General features: G+C 62.6%; 3 protein-coding genes across 5 annotated transcripts; 2 read left to right on the top strand and 1 right to left on the bottom strand.

The window, feature by feature from the left end:
• Nucleotides 1-846: 846 nt before the first annotated feature.
• Nucleotides 847-6,137, top strand: CORO1B (coronin 1B). Its single transcript, XM_045558334.1, has 11 exons — nt 847-898; nt 1,664-1,866; nt 2,223-2,345; nt 2,434-2,563; nt 2,784-2,965; nt 3,047-3,166; nt 3,765-3,869; nt 3,940-4,085; nt 4,417-4,474; nt 5,274-5,528; nt 5,662-6,137. The coding sequence occupies exons 2-11, from the start codon at nt 1,666-1,668 to the stop codon at nt 5,785-5,787; spliced, it is 1,446 nt and encodes a 481-aa protein (XP_045414290.1). The 5' UTR covers nt 847-898; nt 1,664-1,665; the 3' UTR covers nt 5,788-6,137.
• A 94-nt stretch (nt 6,138-6,231) lies between these two features.
• On the top strand, nt 6,232-8,623 carry LOC123642849 (protein tyrosine phosphatase receptor type C associated protein). Of its 2 annotated transcripts, none has more exons than XM_045558339.1 (2): nt 6,232-6,607; nt 7,810-8,623. In XM_045558339.1, the coding sequence occupies exons 1-2, from the start codon at nt 6,605-6,607 to the stop codon at nt 8,413-8,415; spliced, it is 609 nt and encodes a 202-aa protein (XP_045414295.1). In that variant the 5' UTR covers nt 6,232-6,604; the 3' UTR covers nt 8,416-8,623. The 2 variants fall into 2 exon arrangements, with proteins under 2 accessions (XP_045414295.1, XP_045414296.1); XM_045558340.1 differs by lacking the exon at nt 6,232-6,607 and adding an exon at nt 6,646-7,148.
• Nucleotides 8,624-8,714: 91 nt separating this feature from the next.
• On the bottom strand, nt 8,715-14,354 carry RPS6KB2 (ribosomal protein S6 kinase B2). Of its 2 annotated transcripts, XM_045558337.1 has the most exons (15): nt 14,188-14,354; nt 13,787-13,827; nt 13,570-13,690; nt 13,237-13,305; nt 12,568-12,715; nt 11,435-11,492; nt 11,253-11,353; nt 11,038-11,128; nt 10,864-10,954; nt 10,636-10,743; nt 10,006-10,068; nt 9,785-9,862; nt 9,588-9,695; nt 9,375-9,487; nt 8,715-9,156 (listed from the first exon to the last, which is right to left on the bottom strand). In XM_045558337.1, the coding sequence occupies exons 1-15, from the start codon at nt 14,263-14,265 to the stop codon at nt 8,967-8,969; spliced, it is 1,458 nt and encodes a 485-aa protein (XP_045414293.1). In that variant the 5' UTR covers nt 14,266-14,354; the 3' UTR covers nt 8,715-8,966. The 2 variants fall into 2 exon arrangements, with proteins under 2 accessions (XP_045414293.1, XP_045414292.1); XM_045558336.1 differs by having other exon boundaries at nt 10,636-10,954.
• Nucleotides 14,355-14,582: the final 228 nt, after the last annotated feature.

Consider the following 14,582-nt stretch of genomic DNA (forward strand, 5'->3'; position numbering starts at 1 on the left):
CTTTGACTTTTCTCCTCCCCACTCTTCCCCTGCCCCCTCTTTCTGGGAGAGGGACGCTGCCATCACCCCTTGGTCAGCCGGGGCAGTAGCCAGGGCCCAAGGGAGGAATGAGGGAGGTAGCCAGTGCCCCAGAACCGCCGGCTCGAGGGACAGGGACAGACTCCACCTGTGGGACTTCCAGGGACACCTCCGTCCTGCAGGGCGGGGCCGGACGGGGTGGATCTGGCGCCAGGCTGGGCTCCTTGCCACAGGAGCTGGCCGGAGGAAGGAGCTGCGGACTGACCACCTCCAGGCCGCCGGGAGAGGTGGAGGAAAGGAAGCGCCGCGCCAGGGGTCTGTGGGCGGGGCCCCATTCCGACTCGTACTAAGAAGGGCCGGCGGGACCCCGGGGGTTTGTCTGGGAGAACGGGACGCCTGGGCTTCCACTCGCTGCTTAAAACACCGCTGTTCTATTTACATTGTTAACCATGACCATGAACTTTTATAACTTAAGAAGAGGCGCGTAAATATATCAGCTGTCGGTGTAGACGCCACACTCTGGATTAGGGGGCGGTGAGGGGGCCCTCGGAGGTGCGCATTCGGGTCGGGGGGCGGGAGGGTGGAGCTTCGCCCACTGCTGGCGACTCCGGCAGACGCCGCGACGACGAGCAGGACGCGGAAGGGGCCGGGGTCTGCGGCTCGGCTGCCCCCGCGCCGGCCGCCCGCGGAGCTGCGGAAGGCCCCGCCCCCGGGCCCGCTCCCCGCCCCGCCCCTCCGCGCGTGACCGGCCCCGCCCCCGCGAGCCCCCGCCCCGCCCCCGCTCCCGGCTCCGCTGTCACTTCCTGATTCCCGCTTCCTGCTTCCCAGAGGCCGGATCCGGAGCCGCCCGAGGCCGGTGCCGCAGCCCCCGGCGCCCCCGGTGAGCGCGGCGGGGCCGGGCCGGGGCGCTGGGCTGCAGGGGCGGGGCAGCCGGGGCTTGTAGGGGGATCGCGGGTCCCAGGAGCCCTCCCCTCCACTGCACCCCTCTTAGTCCCAACTCCCCTTGGCCGCCCGCCACTCCTCTCTTGGGCCTGGGCCCCTGGAAGCTGGGCTCCTGCTCCACTATGGATCCTGCTCCGAGGCAGCTCTGGGATGCTCCGAAGCTGGCAGCTGCGTCCCGACCCCTGCCCGGCCCTGCCATCCCCCCTGGGCCAGGCCGGGGTTCTCTGCAGCTCCCTGCACGTTCTCTGGGACTCAGAACTGAGGCCTAGCTCGGCCCCACCATAGGGAGACCTTTCCTGCCTCCTCTCTCCTTCCTGCCCATTACCCTGTCTCCAAATCCGCGTGCAGGAAAGAGGCTGGTGGGAGCTGGGCTGGGACCTGCAGAAAAGCTAAGCTTGCTCCAGCTTCCACGCCTCCCATCTCCCGCCCTCCCCACACATACCAGAGCCAGGAAGGGGCCTGGGTAGAGTCCTGTAAAGCCCATCGGGGACTCAGCTGTGGCTAGGTCCAGGACGCAGTGCATTAACCCCTGCAGGAGGCAGCTGGGCTCTGCACCTGTGACCTCACTCTGTAACTGGGAAGCTGAGACCCAGTCAGGTTACAGGGACCATGCTCCCAGTTGCATCCTCCCCACTTCCCTTCACGCAGCCTTGGGGTGGTTGCTGGGATGGGCTGAGCTGATCCAGGCCTCTCTGTCCTGCAGACATGTCCTTCCGCAAAGTGGTACGGCAGAGCAAATTCCGGCATGTGTTCGGGCAGCCGGTCAAGAATGACCAGTGCTATGAAGACATTCGAGTATCCCGTGTTACCTGGGACAGCACCTTCTGTGCAGTCAACCCCAAGTTCCTGGCGGTGATTGTGGAGGCCAGTGGTGGGGGTGCCTTCCTGGTGCTCCCCCTAAGCAAGGTGGGCCGAGTTAGGGCTGGGGGAGGGACTGGAGACACCTCGGCTACACCTGCTGTGCCTGTCTGCACACCCGACGTCTATAATGTTGCCCATTTCTCACTGCTGGGCAGGTATCATAGTCCAGATTCACTGTCCAAGAGACATGAGCACAGGGGGCAAAAGTGGCTTATTGCCATGGAGTCAGGGTTAGAGGCAACAAACGTTTCCTGCTCACCTGGTGGTTGGTGCACAGTCACATCTGGGCCACCTGTGAGCCAGGCCAAGTGCACCATTCCCACTTTGCGGAGGGGAAGACTAAGGTTGAGGGATGGTGCTGAGATCTTGGGTCCCTCCTGATTGCCCCCTCGTGCCCTTAGACGGGCCGCATTGACAAGGCCTACCCAACGGTATGTGGGCACACGGGACCTGTCCTGGACATTGACTGGTGTCCTCACAACGACGAAGTCATCGCCAGCGGCTCAGAGGACTGCACAGTCATGGTGAGGCCAGGGTCGTGGGTGTGGCTCAAGGTTGCACGCAGTGGGTGCGAGCAGAGAACTCAGCCCAGCATCCCTGTCTCCACCACAGGTGTGGCAGATCCCAGAGAACGGGCTGGCCTCCCCACTGACAGAGCCAGTGGTGGTGCTGGAGGGACACACCAAGCGAGTGGGCATTGTCACCTGGCACCCGACAGCCCGCAATGTGCTGCTGAGTGCAGGTCTGCATCACCCCTGCCCCATTCCCCATGTCCCTCCCCATACACTTCTCTGAAACATCCCAACAGCCCCTCCCAGGCCCATCTCACAGATGGGGAAGCTGAGGTCCTCAGCGGTGGAGAGAACCAGGCTAGTCCCGGGGGTTGGGTAAAGTGGGCCTGGTGAGCCAGTGGTCCCCTACCACCCACCTGGGCCTGAGCTGATGGCCCCCCCACCTGCTAGGCTGCGACAATGTGGTACTCATCTGGAACGTGGGCACAGCGGAGGAGCTGTACCGCCTGGACACCCTGCACCCGGACCTCATCTACAACATCAGCTGGAACCGCAACGGCAGCCTCTTCTGCTCCGCATGCAAGGACAAGAGCGTGCGCATCATCGACCCCCGCAGGGGTACACTGGTGGCAGTATGTGGCCCCGGAGGGCAAGGATGGCTGTGGATAGGGGTTTGATTGGGGTGCTGCACTGATTGGCCTGTCCTCCCACAGGAGCGAGAGAAGGCTCACGAGGGGGCCCGGCCCATGCGGGCCATCTTCCTGGCAGATGGCAAGGTGTTCACCACAGGCTTCAGCCGTATGAGTGAGCGGCAGCTGGCACTCTGGGACCCAGTGAGTGGCTGTGGCAAGCCTGAGGGGCAGGCTTGAGACTTGGGCCCCATCTGGGCCAGGCGGGCAGGGGTCACCCTGGAGAGGCCTGTGGTTCCCAAGTTCTCTGCCTGGCACTTGAGGCTTTCAGGACCTGGGACCTTGCCAGCCCCTTCTTTCCTGCCCCCTGCTCACCCACTGCCTCTGTGTCTCCGCCACGTTGTTCCTGCCCACTGGAAAGCACGTCCCCCTTTGCTTGCCTGGACCACCCGGCTGCCCGTCGAGGCCTGTGCAGGGCTCCCTCTTCCAGCCTCCCCAGCCCTTCCCCAACACACTCTGTCCCAGGGTGTCTGCACGGTGACCTCCAGGGCCCCTTTGAGGCAGGGGCTGGTGCTGCCTGGCACCCCGGGCTCCCCGTGGTGGGAATTTCTCAGCACTTGCTCAGCAGCCTGGGAGCAGTCTCATGGCCTGGAGGAGGCTGGGGAAGTGGAATCCTGGGAGTAGGGAGGAGCCAGGAAGGCCTGGTGGGGGACACCGTGTGGCATGTGACTGGTTAAGCCTGGTGGGTGGTTTGGGATGAGGGAGGAGGTTCTGCTTGGCCTGACTGCCCCGGATGTACCAGGAAAACCTTGAGGAGCCCATGGCCCTGCAGGAGCTGGACTCGAGCAATGGGGCCCTGCTGCCCTTCTACGACCCCGACACCGGCGTGGTCTATGTCTGCGGCAAGGTGGGCCAGGGCAGGGCAGGCCTGGGCTTGGGAGAGGGATGCCCGAGTGCTGAGCCCCCTCCCCCCACAGGGCGACTCCAGCATCCGGTACTTTGAGATCACAGATGAGCCCCCCTACGTCCACTTCCTGAACACGTTCACCAGCAAGGAGCCGCAGCGGGGCATGGGCAGCATGCCCAAGAGGGGCCTGGAGGTCAGCAAATGCGAGATCGCCCGGTAAGAGGGCCACAGAGGCAACTGTCTGTGGGCGGGGCTCAGTTCAGGGACTTGGAGGGGTCTGCTGGGGGCATAGGAGTCAGGCCACAGGCATCCAAGGTGAGAGGTCAGAGGCTGCTCAGGAGCAGAATGTGCCACGGGAGGGCCAGTGGCCAGGGGTCAGCCTGTAGGAAAGAGCCCTTTTGACAGTGGGCAGGGCAGCCTAGGGGAGGGATCTGGGGGTCTCAGAGGTCAGCCTGTGGGGGGTCTGGGGTGGGGACCAGAAGTGGAGGGCAGGGGAAGCCCGGAGAACTTCTGGGGATCCCACCCGTGGCTCCTCCCCTTTTCGCAGGTTCTACAAACTGCATGAGCGTAAGTGTGAGCCCATCGTCATGACTGTGCCAAGAAAGGTGAGGCCACCCGGTCCCCTCCTACCTGCTCCCTTCTTTAGCAGACCAGCTACGCAAAGGTGACGGGGGTGCAGCCTGTGAATGGGGCCATGCCAGGTGGGGCAAGGGGGAGAGACGGGGTGAGCTGAGGCCTTGCCCTGGGTGAGCCACAGGACACAGGGGTCTCTCAGTTAAGGGGGAAGTGGCAGCCCCAGCGGTCTTCCCGAAGGCAGCAGGACTGAGCAGGGCCAGGTGGTGCCATCCAGTGGGAGGCAGGCCAGGCGAAGGGTGCGACAGGGGCAATGGAGAGTGGGACAGGGAGTCCGGCTGCAGTAAGAGTCCCACAATGAGGGGACTTGGCCTCAGATACCCAGCCAAGAGCCACAGCCACACTTCCACCCCCGCCCCAGCCAGCAGCTGCTGAGTGCTCTATTCAGATGCTGGGCACATCTCAGGGAGCAGAGCTGGGGACGAGGCTGACAGGGCCTGCTGTAGGAGCTCACCATCCACGACCCACAAACATGGCCCCCAGAAGCCCACAAAGCCACACAGCTGGCCCCTGTGGCTTACAGGGGAAGGTAGTGACGGGGGCCCTGCTCAGGAGGCTGGGACAGGCTTCAGAGGGAACTGTCCAGAAGGGAAGTGAAAGGACAGATTTGAGCATTCGAAAGGTCACTTGGAGCCAGGCTGTGGGAGGATGGGTTGACAGAGTGCAAGCCCGGAGGCCAGAAGAGTGATGAAGAGGTGCCCACCCCGGGTATAGACGAGAGGACCCTGATGGGGGCCCCAGCTGGTTCTGACCTCCCTTGCCCCTTGCCAGTCGGACCTCTTCCAGGACGACCTGTACCCCGACACAGCTGGGCCAGAGGCAGCCTTGGAGGCAGAGGAGTGGGTGAGTGGGCGGGACGCCTCGCCCATCCTCATCTCGCTCCGGGAGGCCTACGTGCCGAGCAAGCAGCGTGACCTGAAGGTCAGCCGGCGCAATGTGCTATCCGACAGCCGGCCCGCCGGGGCCCCCACGTCGCCTGCCACCATTGCCGACACTGCCCCCAGCAGCAGCCTTGCCAGAGCCGGGGTATGTGCGCTTAGCCAGGGGTGGTGTTGGGCAGCCCCAGGTGTCGTCCCAGTCCCCTGTGTCTGGACCCCTCGCCGCCCAGCTCTAGGCCTCCGGCTCCTGCCTGCCTCTGACCGCCCCCATGTCCCTGCAGGAGGGCGGGAAGCTGGAGGAGGTGGTGCAGGAGCTGCGGGCGCTGAGGGCGCTGGTCAAGGCGCAGGGCGAGCGCATCGGCCGCCTGGAGGAGCAGCTCGGCCGCCTGGAGAATGGCGACGCATAGGCCACCGCCTGTGGACACCCACCGCCCGTGGACGCCCACCGCCCGTGGACACCGCCTCCACCTCTTCCTCCTCCCTCTCACTCAGCTTCTGCAGCAGGTCACACTGGGGGGGCTGCCCGAGGCCTCTGAGGCAGCTCAGGGGCCAGGTCACACTTGACCTCCCTGGGCCCAGGCTGGAGCCACGCCTGGCTCTCATCACTGTGGAGGATTTTTGTACCAAGGCAAGCTCGCTTGTCCTCTGAGGGACCACCTCCCCCACCCCGGCCCACCCTCTGCTCCCTCCCCAGAGGAGGTAGGGTGGGATGGGCGCTATATTTTCATTCCAAATAAAATTCCCTTTCTAAAAGCCAGGCTTGGCCTGCTGCTGCAGGGGGCTGGGGAAAGTCTGGACCCCTGGGGACAGATGGTGTTGCGGGACTCAGGCTTGAGAAAGGTATGGGGGCCATGAGCAGCTCCATAGACACTGCTGTTCTGAATTCTGTCAGGCAAGGAAACTGAGGCAGACCCGTGGACACATCCAAGGTTGTGCCGTGCTTTGAGCTGGGTGCCCAGTTTCTCTCCTTGGAGGCCTGGTCACAGGACCCACAGCCCCAGCCTCACCCAGAGAGACCTATGAGGATTTGGTGTTGATCGGGGTGGTCCTAAGAGGCTGAGGCCCTGTCTGGGGTCCTGTGGTGTGGAGGAGTGGGTGGGGTGCTGTGGGCAGGAAGCGGAAGCGCCAGGTCACCCCCAGCTGCAGTTGAGAGCTGAGAGCTCACTTCTCACTCAACACAGCCAGAGCTGGAGGTGGGCGCCAGTGCGAAGGGCCAGTGGACCGATGGTAAGCACCGAAGGCCCTGGGTTCCTGGGGTGGGGGCCACAGGTCAGGCCTGGAATGTCTGGGCCCTGCAAGCTGAGGAAGGACACCCCTGCCGGGGCCCTGGGGCAGAGATGAGGCCTAGGACAAACGTGGGGCAGACACCGGACCTTCCTCCTCACCTCGGAATTGGGTTCCCTGGGACTCGGGGTATGGCCCCCAGCACCCTGCTCTAGGCTGGCACCCCCTTCAAGGCCCCTGGCATAGCCCTCAGCTTCTCCTCTTGTGAAAGGGAACTTGCACCCCTGGAGCTGGGCAGAGAGCATGGTGGGGGGAGGCTGGGTTGTACCTTAGCACCCCTCCCCCCACAGCACCCCCCACCTAGCTTGTTCCAACCGCAGACTTCCTCTGGCAGCTGCACCCGCCTCCCCCAGCCCCCAGCCGTGCACGCCTGGGGCCCTCAGGGACAGGGAGTAGAACGGAAACCCTGCAGCTGGGGCAGCCCCGTGGCTGGGAGGGAGAAGAGGGGCCTCAGGGACCCCCATCCTGAGACCTGGCCAAGCAGGTGAGCAGTGGTCTCCACCTTAGTCCAGGCCCCACCCTCCCAGCCTTCAGGAGAGCCAGGCCGCAGGCTCCTGTCTTTGGTCCCGGTCCCCGCCCCACACAGGCAGAGTCTGAGCACATTCAACCAGTATTTACTGAGCACCTTCCACGTGCCAGGTATCATTTTTTGGTGCTTGACCTAAAAAAATCCCCGTCTTCCTGCAGCTTATTCAGGCCGGGGAGACCAGACAACGATAAACATAAAAAAAAAAAAAAAATCAGTAAAACCATCTCCTGTGGTTGGGGTCATGGGAGAAGTCCAGCAGGTTGGCGGTACAGAGTGCCAGGCGGGTGGGCCGCAGTGACAGTCCAAGTGGTAACAGATCAAGTTAGGCCTCACTTAGGTGATGCTTGAGCCAAAGTGAGCGGTTGTGCGTGGGCTTCTGGGCAGAAGGAAGAGCCAGGAACGCCCCAGTGTGGCAGGAAGGGGTCGCAAGAGCGGGGGCTGATCTCACAGGGCCAGGGCTGGTTGCCAAATTTAGGACCTGGGCTTTTCTGCTTCACTGTCCCTGTTTTGCCTAAGAGGACCCACTAAGAGAGGAAAGTCAAGTGTTCTTGGCCACAAGGCCTGTCCCCTACTGGGCCACCACCCCAGGTGACAAGCCCCTGCCTGTCTCCCACAGGCTCTGCCCCACGCCCTAGGGCTTGGGATGCTGCTGGCCCTGCCAGGGGCCCTGGGCTCTGGTGGTGGCGCTGAGGACAGTGTGGGCTCCAGCTCCGTCACGGTCGTCCTGTTGCTGCTGCTGCTGTTGCTGCTGGCCACAGGCCTCGCGCTGGCCTGGTGCCGCCTCAGCCGCGACTCGGGGGGCTACTACCACCCAGTCCGCCTGGGTGCTGCGCTGTGGGGCCGCACCTGCCGCCTGCTCTGGGCCAGCCCCCCGGGCCGCTGGCTTCAGGCCCGGACTGAGCTGGCTTCACCAGACAACGACCCAGAGCGGCAGGAGGATGAGCAGGACATGGAAGACGACTACATCTCAGACGGTGGCCTGGAGGTTGGACCCAGAGAAGGCAGGCGGCAGTGTGGCGAGCCAGCGGGCCCAGAGCAGGCTGAGGAAACACCTGACAGTGACACGGAGGGGGGCCCAGGCCTCAGCTCCCTGGGGCCGGCAGGCTCAGGGGGCAGTGCCGAGGCCCTGCTGAGTGACCTGCACGCCTTTGCTGGCAGCGCGGCCTGGGACGACAGCGCTGGGGCAGCCGGGGGCCAGGGCCTCCATGTCACCGCACTATAGGAGCCAGTCTTGATGTCCCATCCCTGTCATGGCCACTCATGGTGCCTCTGTTTCCCAATCTGCCAGGGCTGGCCACAGCCCCCACCCCACATGGCATTCCTCAGACTGTCACCCCTCACCAGTCCCCAAGTCTGTGTACGCTACCCCTCTACAGGAAGGCCTCACAGGCACTGGGCAGCCATTTGAAATAAAAGCCTCCAGCCCTGTGGTCCTGTAGCGACCCCCTCTTCCTAAGCAGGGGCTCCTCCGGGCAGGCCCCCGCCCAGTCCTGTCCCCAGGAGTCCAGCCGAAGAGCCAGGTCAGTGCCATGATTCAATCCTTTAATCCCCCACGGGCACAGGTAAGTGAGGGTCTAGGGGGCAGCAGAGCCCTTGCTCCAGCAGTCGCAGCCTGCAGCCCTCCATAGTCGTGATTCAGGGGCCCGGCCACCCCCAGCAAAGACATTCGCTCTCCACCCCAGACACAGCCCTAGGTCTATGGGACTCGCCCAGAGTCCTGCCCTCGCGGCCTGCAGGGAGGGGCCTCAACAGCTGCCCTCACCCCCACCTAGCCTAGCGCCCAGGGCGTGCGCGGCCCCTCTTGGACTTCTTGGTCCCTGAGGGGGGACGGATGGGGAGTGGGGCAGTGCTCGAGGGTGGTGGCGGCGGCGGTGGCGGCAGCAGTGGAGGTAGAGGTGGCTCCATGGGCTCTGGCAGGCCGGGGCTGGGCCGGAACCCCTCAAAGGGGGAGAACTTGAGGGGGCTGCAGAGGAAACCAAGGTAGAGTCAGAGCCTCCTACGACCTGCCAGGGCCTGCTGGCGCTGGGTCGGGGAGGACAGACTCTCCCATCTGCCTGGCTGCACGGGCTGTAGGGTCCACCAAGTCCCATCCAGGCAGTCCTGGCCAAAACGTGTAGACAAGGCAGCCCAAGGCTAGAGCCCCCTGGCCCAGCCACACACTACCCATCATTCCCTTGGTACCTTATGGGGGTCCGGGGGCTGCTGTTGAGGCGCCTGGGGGAGCGCAGCTTGGGCTGGAAAGAGAAGCCCTCCTTGATGCTGTCCAGAACAGAGGGTGCCACGTACGTGAAGCCCTGGGGGGAGAGGTGGGGCCCGGTGATGCTCGGTGTCTGCCACTCTCTGGCCACAACCCCTGCCCTGGTCCTCGTCAGCCCCAGGTCCCCGTGCCCTCACCAGGAAGGCCTGGTTGGCGCTCTCACTGAGGGCCGTGTCGTCCGGACTGTCCACTGGTGTCTGCCGTGTGAAGCGGGTATCAAACTGGCTCACGTCCTCCTCTGACTGCTGCGGGCAGACCCGAGTGGGGAGTGGTCAGGGGCATCCGAGATGGCAGGTCCTCTACCCTCCACTGGGCCAATGGGACTGCCACTCACCAGACAGGGCCTGAAAGGGGGGTCCACACGGCGGGCCAGGAGGTCATCCCAATTCACATGCCGGAAGAAGGGGTGTCTCTGTGGATAGAGAATGCCCCCCAAACCCACCAACAATTTGCCTGGCTTGGCTCCTTTAGTAACCTGCTCTGCCCTAGGGCCCCGCCCAAGTACCCAGTCACCCCTGGAGACAGCCCTGCCCCTGGTGGTGGTCCCAGACCCACCTGCACGTCGGCAGCATCCCCTGGGCCACCCCCAATCCGCTGGCTGGGATTCCGCTTCAGGAACTGTGGGACCAGGGCAGAGAGTGAGAGCCTGGGGGAGGTATGTGTCCCAGGGCCAGCTGGGGTGGGGCAAGGTGAGATGGGGCGGGTGGGTGCCTCTGGATACGGCCCCCACCTCCAGATGCCCTCAGGACTTTCGAGGTTTGGTCCAATGAAGCGTTCTCCACGAAGCCTTCACAAAAAGGCCCCTGGTCCCTGGCACTGACCCAGGGTGTTTCAGTGAGGAGCTGGAGCCCACTCCAAACCCGGACGAGCGCCTGGCCTCCCCCCTACACCTCCAACACTTGCCTCTCTGAAGGCAGAGTGGCTAGCTCATCACAAACGTTCTGCTGACTGGCTCTTAGGCCTGGGACTGGTGTGGGGGCAGGCTGGTCTGGGTCAGAGCTGAGGCCTGGCTCAGAGTCTCGGACCCCAAAGCAAGGGCTTCTTTCCCTCCCACAAGCAAACTGCACGGGCAGGGGTGGCACCAGCTTCCCCACAGCTGAGAGAGGCTCAGGCACGCACGCAGGGTGGCCAGTAGGGCCCGGGAGCAGAGATGGAGGCAGGACCCTGGGCAGGAGGGAGCCCCACCTTTTTGACAAGGTCCCGGGCATCTGGGGTGAGGTAGGGGGGCAGCGCCAACTTCCCCTTGATGATCTTATCCATGGTTTTCTTCCGGTTCTCTGCAGTGAAGGGTGGCTGGAGGAGGCAGAAGGTGAGAGGAGCCTTGCAGGCCTCCCACCAGCCCTGCTCCTGCCCTGGAGGGAGTCTCCTCCTACCCCCCCACCCGGCCTCCCCCCCCACGGAGGCTGGACTTGCCGATCCAGTGAGCATGTCGTACATCAGGGCCCCCAGGCTCCACCAGTCCACAGCCCGGTTGTGGCCACTGCGCACCAGGATCTCAGGGGCCCTGGGGACCAGGTAGAACTGTCAGTCAGGCTAGGCCCTTTCTGGCTGTCCTCCCAATCCCTGGAGCAGGCAGGTGTCACTTACATGTACTCAATGGTGCCACAGAAGGTATGAGTGACAGCACCCTCATGGATCGACTCCTTGCAGAGTCCAAAGTCGGTCAGTTTGATGTGGCCTAAGGAAGAATGTTGGGGGCGGTGGGGCGCCGGGTCAGGGCCCTGGCCCCCTCCACGGGGCTCCTCAGCCTCCAGATAGACTGCAGACCCCGTATGTGCAGCTGCATGTGCACACATGCGCACCCTGACTGTTGAGCATGATGTTCTCGGGTTTGAGGTCTCGGTAGATGATGCCTTGAGAGTGGAGATGGCCCAGGGCCAGTGTGATTTCAGCCAGGTAGAAGCTGCAGAGACAGAACAGGGTGAAGGTGGGGGTGGGGCAGGGACCAGGCATCTCTTGTGAGAGCGGCAGGAGTAACACCCACCAGGCTGTGTCTTCGAGGAAGATGCCCTCTCGCTCCAGATGTGTGAAGAGTTCGCCACCTGCAACACAAACATGTCAGCAGCCATGTGCTGGCCCAGGCCTCTTTGTGCTCTCTGAGCCTCGGTTTCTTCTTGGGGAAAGTGGGGCTTATAATTCCTGCCCTACCTGCCTCACAGAGCTGCCGTGGGGATTCAATTCAATTCAGCAAACATCTACCGACGCCTACTCGGAACCTGGCCCTGTGTTGGGTGAAGCTGGGGACAGGATGAAGAGACCCAGCCATTGCCCTCAGGACGCTCAGTCACTGGGGAGACAGACATGCACACAACTGTTCTAATATGCCAGGCTGCACAACAGCTCTGAGAGCTTAACCCAAAACATCTCACAGAGGAGCCGAGGGAGACAAAATGAATCCCACCACGAGAGAACAGAGAAAGGGAGGTGCGAGGGGGCTTCAAGGAGTGCTGAGATGGAGGGGAGGGAAAGCGAGTGCAGAGGCAGAAGCTCACAGGGCTCATCCGGTGCGGACGAGGTAGCGGGAAAAGCAGGCCTGGACCGCTTCAAGGTGAGCAGGGGACAGCGGGCCGAGGAGGTTAGGCTGGATCTGGGCAGGCACAGTCATGGGACTCTGAGCAGAAGTGCTGGGCACAGCCTGTGCTTTCAGAGGATGGCCCCAGCAGTTACCAGAGGGGACAAAGCAGTAAGCAAGAGGCCTCAAGCCCGGTTAGGAAACTGCTGTCCACCCCCCTCCTTGTCCTCCTGAGAGAGTGGAGGGAATGGAGGACACTGCAGAGAGTGGACCAGCTAGATCTGGGACCTGACTGGATACAGTGCTCGCAGGGGAGAGAAACAGGACATGGAGGGGGGCAGAAATAGACAAACCACCCTCGGGACTTCTGTATAAGCTCACACCATTCCCATCCACCCCCAACACAGGTGAAGGACATGATAGGCACTGGACAGATGTTTGCTGAATGAATGAATGATGGGATGGATGGACAGACGGACAGGTGGATGGGTGTGGGAGCCCTCAGCCATCCTCCACAACCCAGTCTCTCGGGGCTTCCCCCAGAGCTCCCAGGGCTTCCTGTGCTGGCTCCCCACTCACACCCCTAGCTGGGCCCACACTCATACCACTGAGGCACTCAAGGATGAGGTAGAGTTTGCCACCAGTCTGGAAGGCATAGGCCAGTTCCACAATGAAGGGGTGCTTCACTGACTCTAGAATGTTCCGCTCAGCCCGTGTGTGTGCCGTGTCCTTGGCGTTGCGCACAATTTTGGCCTGGAAGTGCAGGAATCAGTTAGAAGCTGGGGTACCCAGAGCTCCTCAGTCCCTCCAGCCATTACCCTCTGCTATCCTCTGTTCTCCATTGTATTTCTCCATAATTGGAGAAATAGCAGTCATCCTTTTCAGGAACCAGTTTATCCTCTACCATAGGGTTTCTCAACTTCAATACTGCAGACACCTTGGACCAGATATTCTGTGGTGGGAGGTCGCCTTGTGCATTGTGGGATGTTCAGCAGCATCCCTGGCCTCCACCCATGGGATGCCAGAGGTACTCCCCTCTCTAGTCTTGACAATCAAAAATGTGTCCGGACATTGTTAACTGTTCCTTGGGAGGCAAAATTGCCCCCATTTGGGAATTAATGCAAAACAATATATATCACAACAGGCAATAAACAAGCAAATGCCAAAGACAAGGACTGTCTTCTTTGTCGTGTTCACTGCTATCTTCCCAAAGCCTGGCACAGCATGGTGGGAATGGCAGCCACTCAGTATTTTTGGCTGAATGAATGACTCACCTTCCGTAGGACTTTCATGGCATATATCTTGCCCAAGTTGGTGCCTTGCACCTTTCGCACCTGGAACACCTGTAGGGCAGGGGAGACAGGATCAACTTCCCTCTCCACATCCCATCTTCAAGAAGCCCCACCCTGAAGCTTTGGCATTTAGGACAAGAGACTGAGGCCCCACCAAGGGTGGGGCAGTCACGATTTCAAGTCCAAGTCAAGAGGATTTACCCTACCCTCCTCTATGTTTCTAACTCTGAATCTCATTAGAGGCTGTGCTGATCTACAAGCCTAAGTGGTTTTGAGAACCCTTGGCTGCCTCCAGGCTGGAGGGAGCACCAATACCTTTCCATAGCCTCCCTTGCCCAACACACGCAACAGCTCGAAACAGTGGGGCCCAATGCGCTCAGGGCCGAGGTTCACGCTGGTCTCAGTCAGCTCCACCTCCTCATAGTGTCCCACAGGCCTGTGGACACAAGAAGTTAATGACGGCAACACTCCAGCGCTTCCCAGGTCCCCTTCCCCATTACATTCCCCCTCCCCCGACACGACCCTCACTCACTCCAGGCCAGCCGCCCTCAATTCGGCAAGGGAACACACGTCCTGTGAGAAACCGAGGAGTAAGAGCCAAGGGAGGTGTCAGGATACCTTCCCCGTCCCCGCAAGCTGGAACGCTTGGCCCAGGAGAGGAGCGGTTAGGGATGGGAGCTGGCAGGGGATAGGCAAGGGCTGGGGAGAAGAGGCCGAGGGCAGAAGAAAAGGGAGAACCAGGAGAAAGGGCTGGGGGCCTGGAAGAGAGGCCGGGGTGAGGGTGGGGTCAGAGCTTAACAGAGGCCGGGATCTGAAAAGGATCGGGGTCTGCAAGGGTCGGAGCCCACTCTGGGCGGGGGCTGCCGCGCCCCGGCCTCGGCCGAGTGATAGCATCGGCGCCGGGATCCGGTCGCGCCCGGGAGGAGCACTCACCGTGGGGCTGAACTCCGGCTCGCCCTCGCCCTCGCTGCCTTCCTCCGTCTCCAAGTCCAGATCAAACACGGCCGCCATAGCGGCGCGGGCCCCGCGGGCCGCTCGGCCCGTACCCGGCCGCGCTCTGACTGACAGTCCCAGCCTGACGCACACGTTATCACTCTGCGACGGCGGCCGCGCGCGCCTATGACGCAAGAACTTTGCTCCGCCTCCGGAAGGCCGCTTAGCACGGGCGGGGAGGAACGATGGCGTCGGGAGTTGTCGGGAGTTGTAGTCCCGGAGTGCCGGGGCGCCCGGCCTCCAGCCTGCGGAACCCCCTTCGGCAAAACCCTGTCTTCCCAGCGCCGCTACCTGGGCGCCTGTTTTGGCTCTGGGAAGAGTTTCAGCATGTTTCT

This window comes from Lemur catta, chromosome 7, assembly GCF_020740605.2.
Source record: "Lemur catta isolate mLemCat1 chromosome 7, mLemCat1.pri, whole genome shotgun sequence".
NCBI classification, from domain to species: domain Eukaryota; kingdom Metazoa; phylum Chordata; class Mammalia; order Primates; family Lemuridae; genus Lemur; species Lemur catta.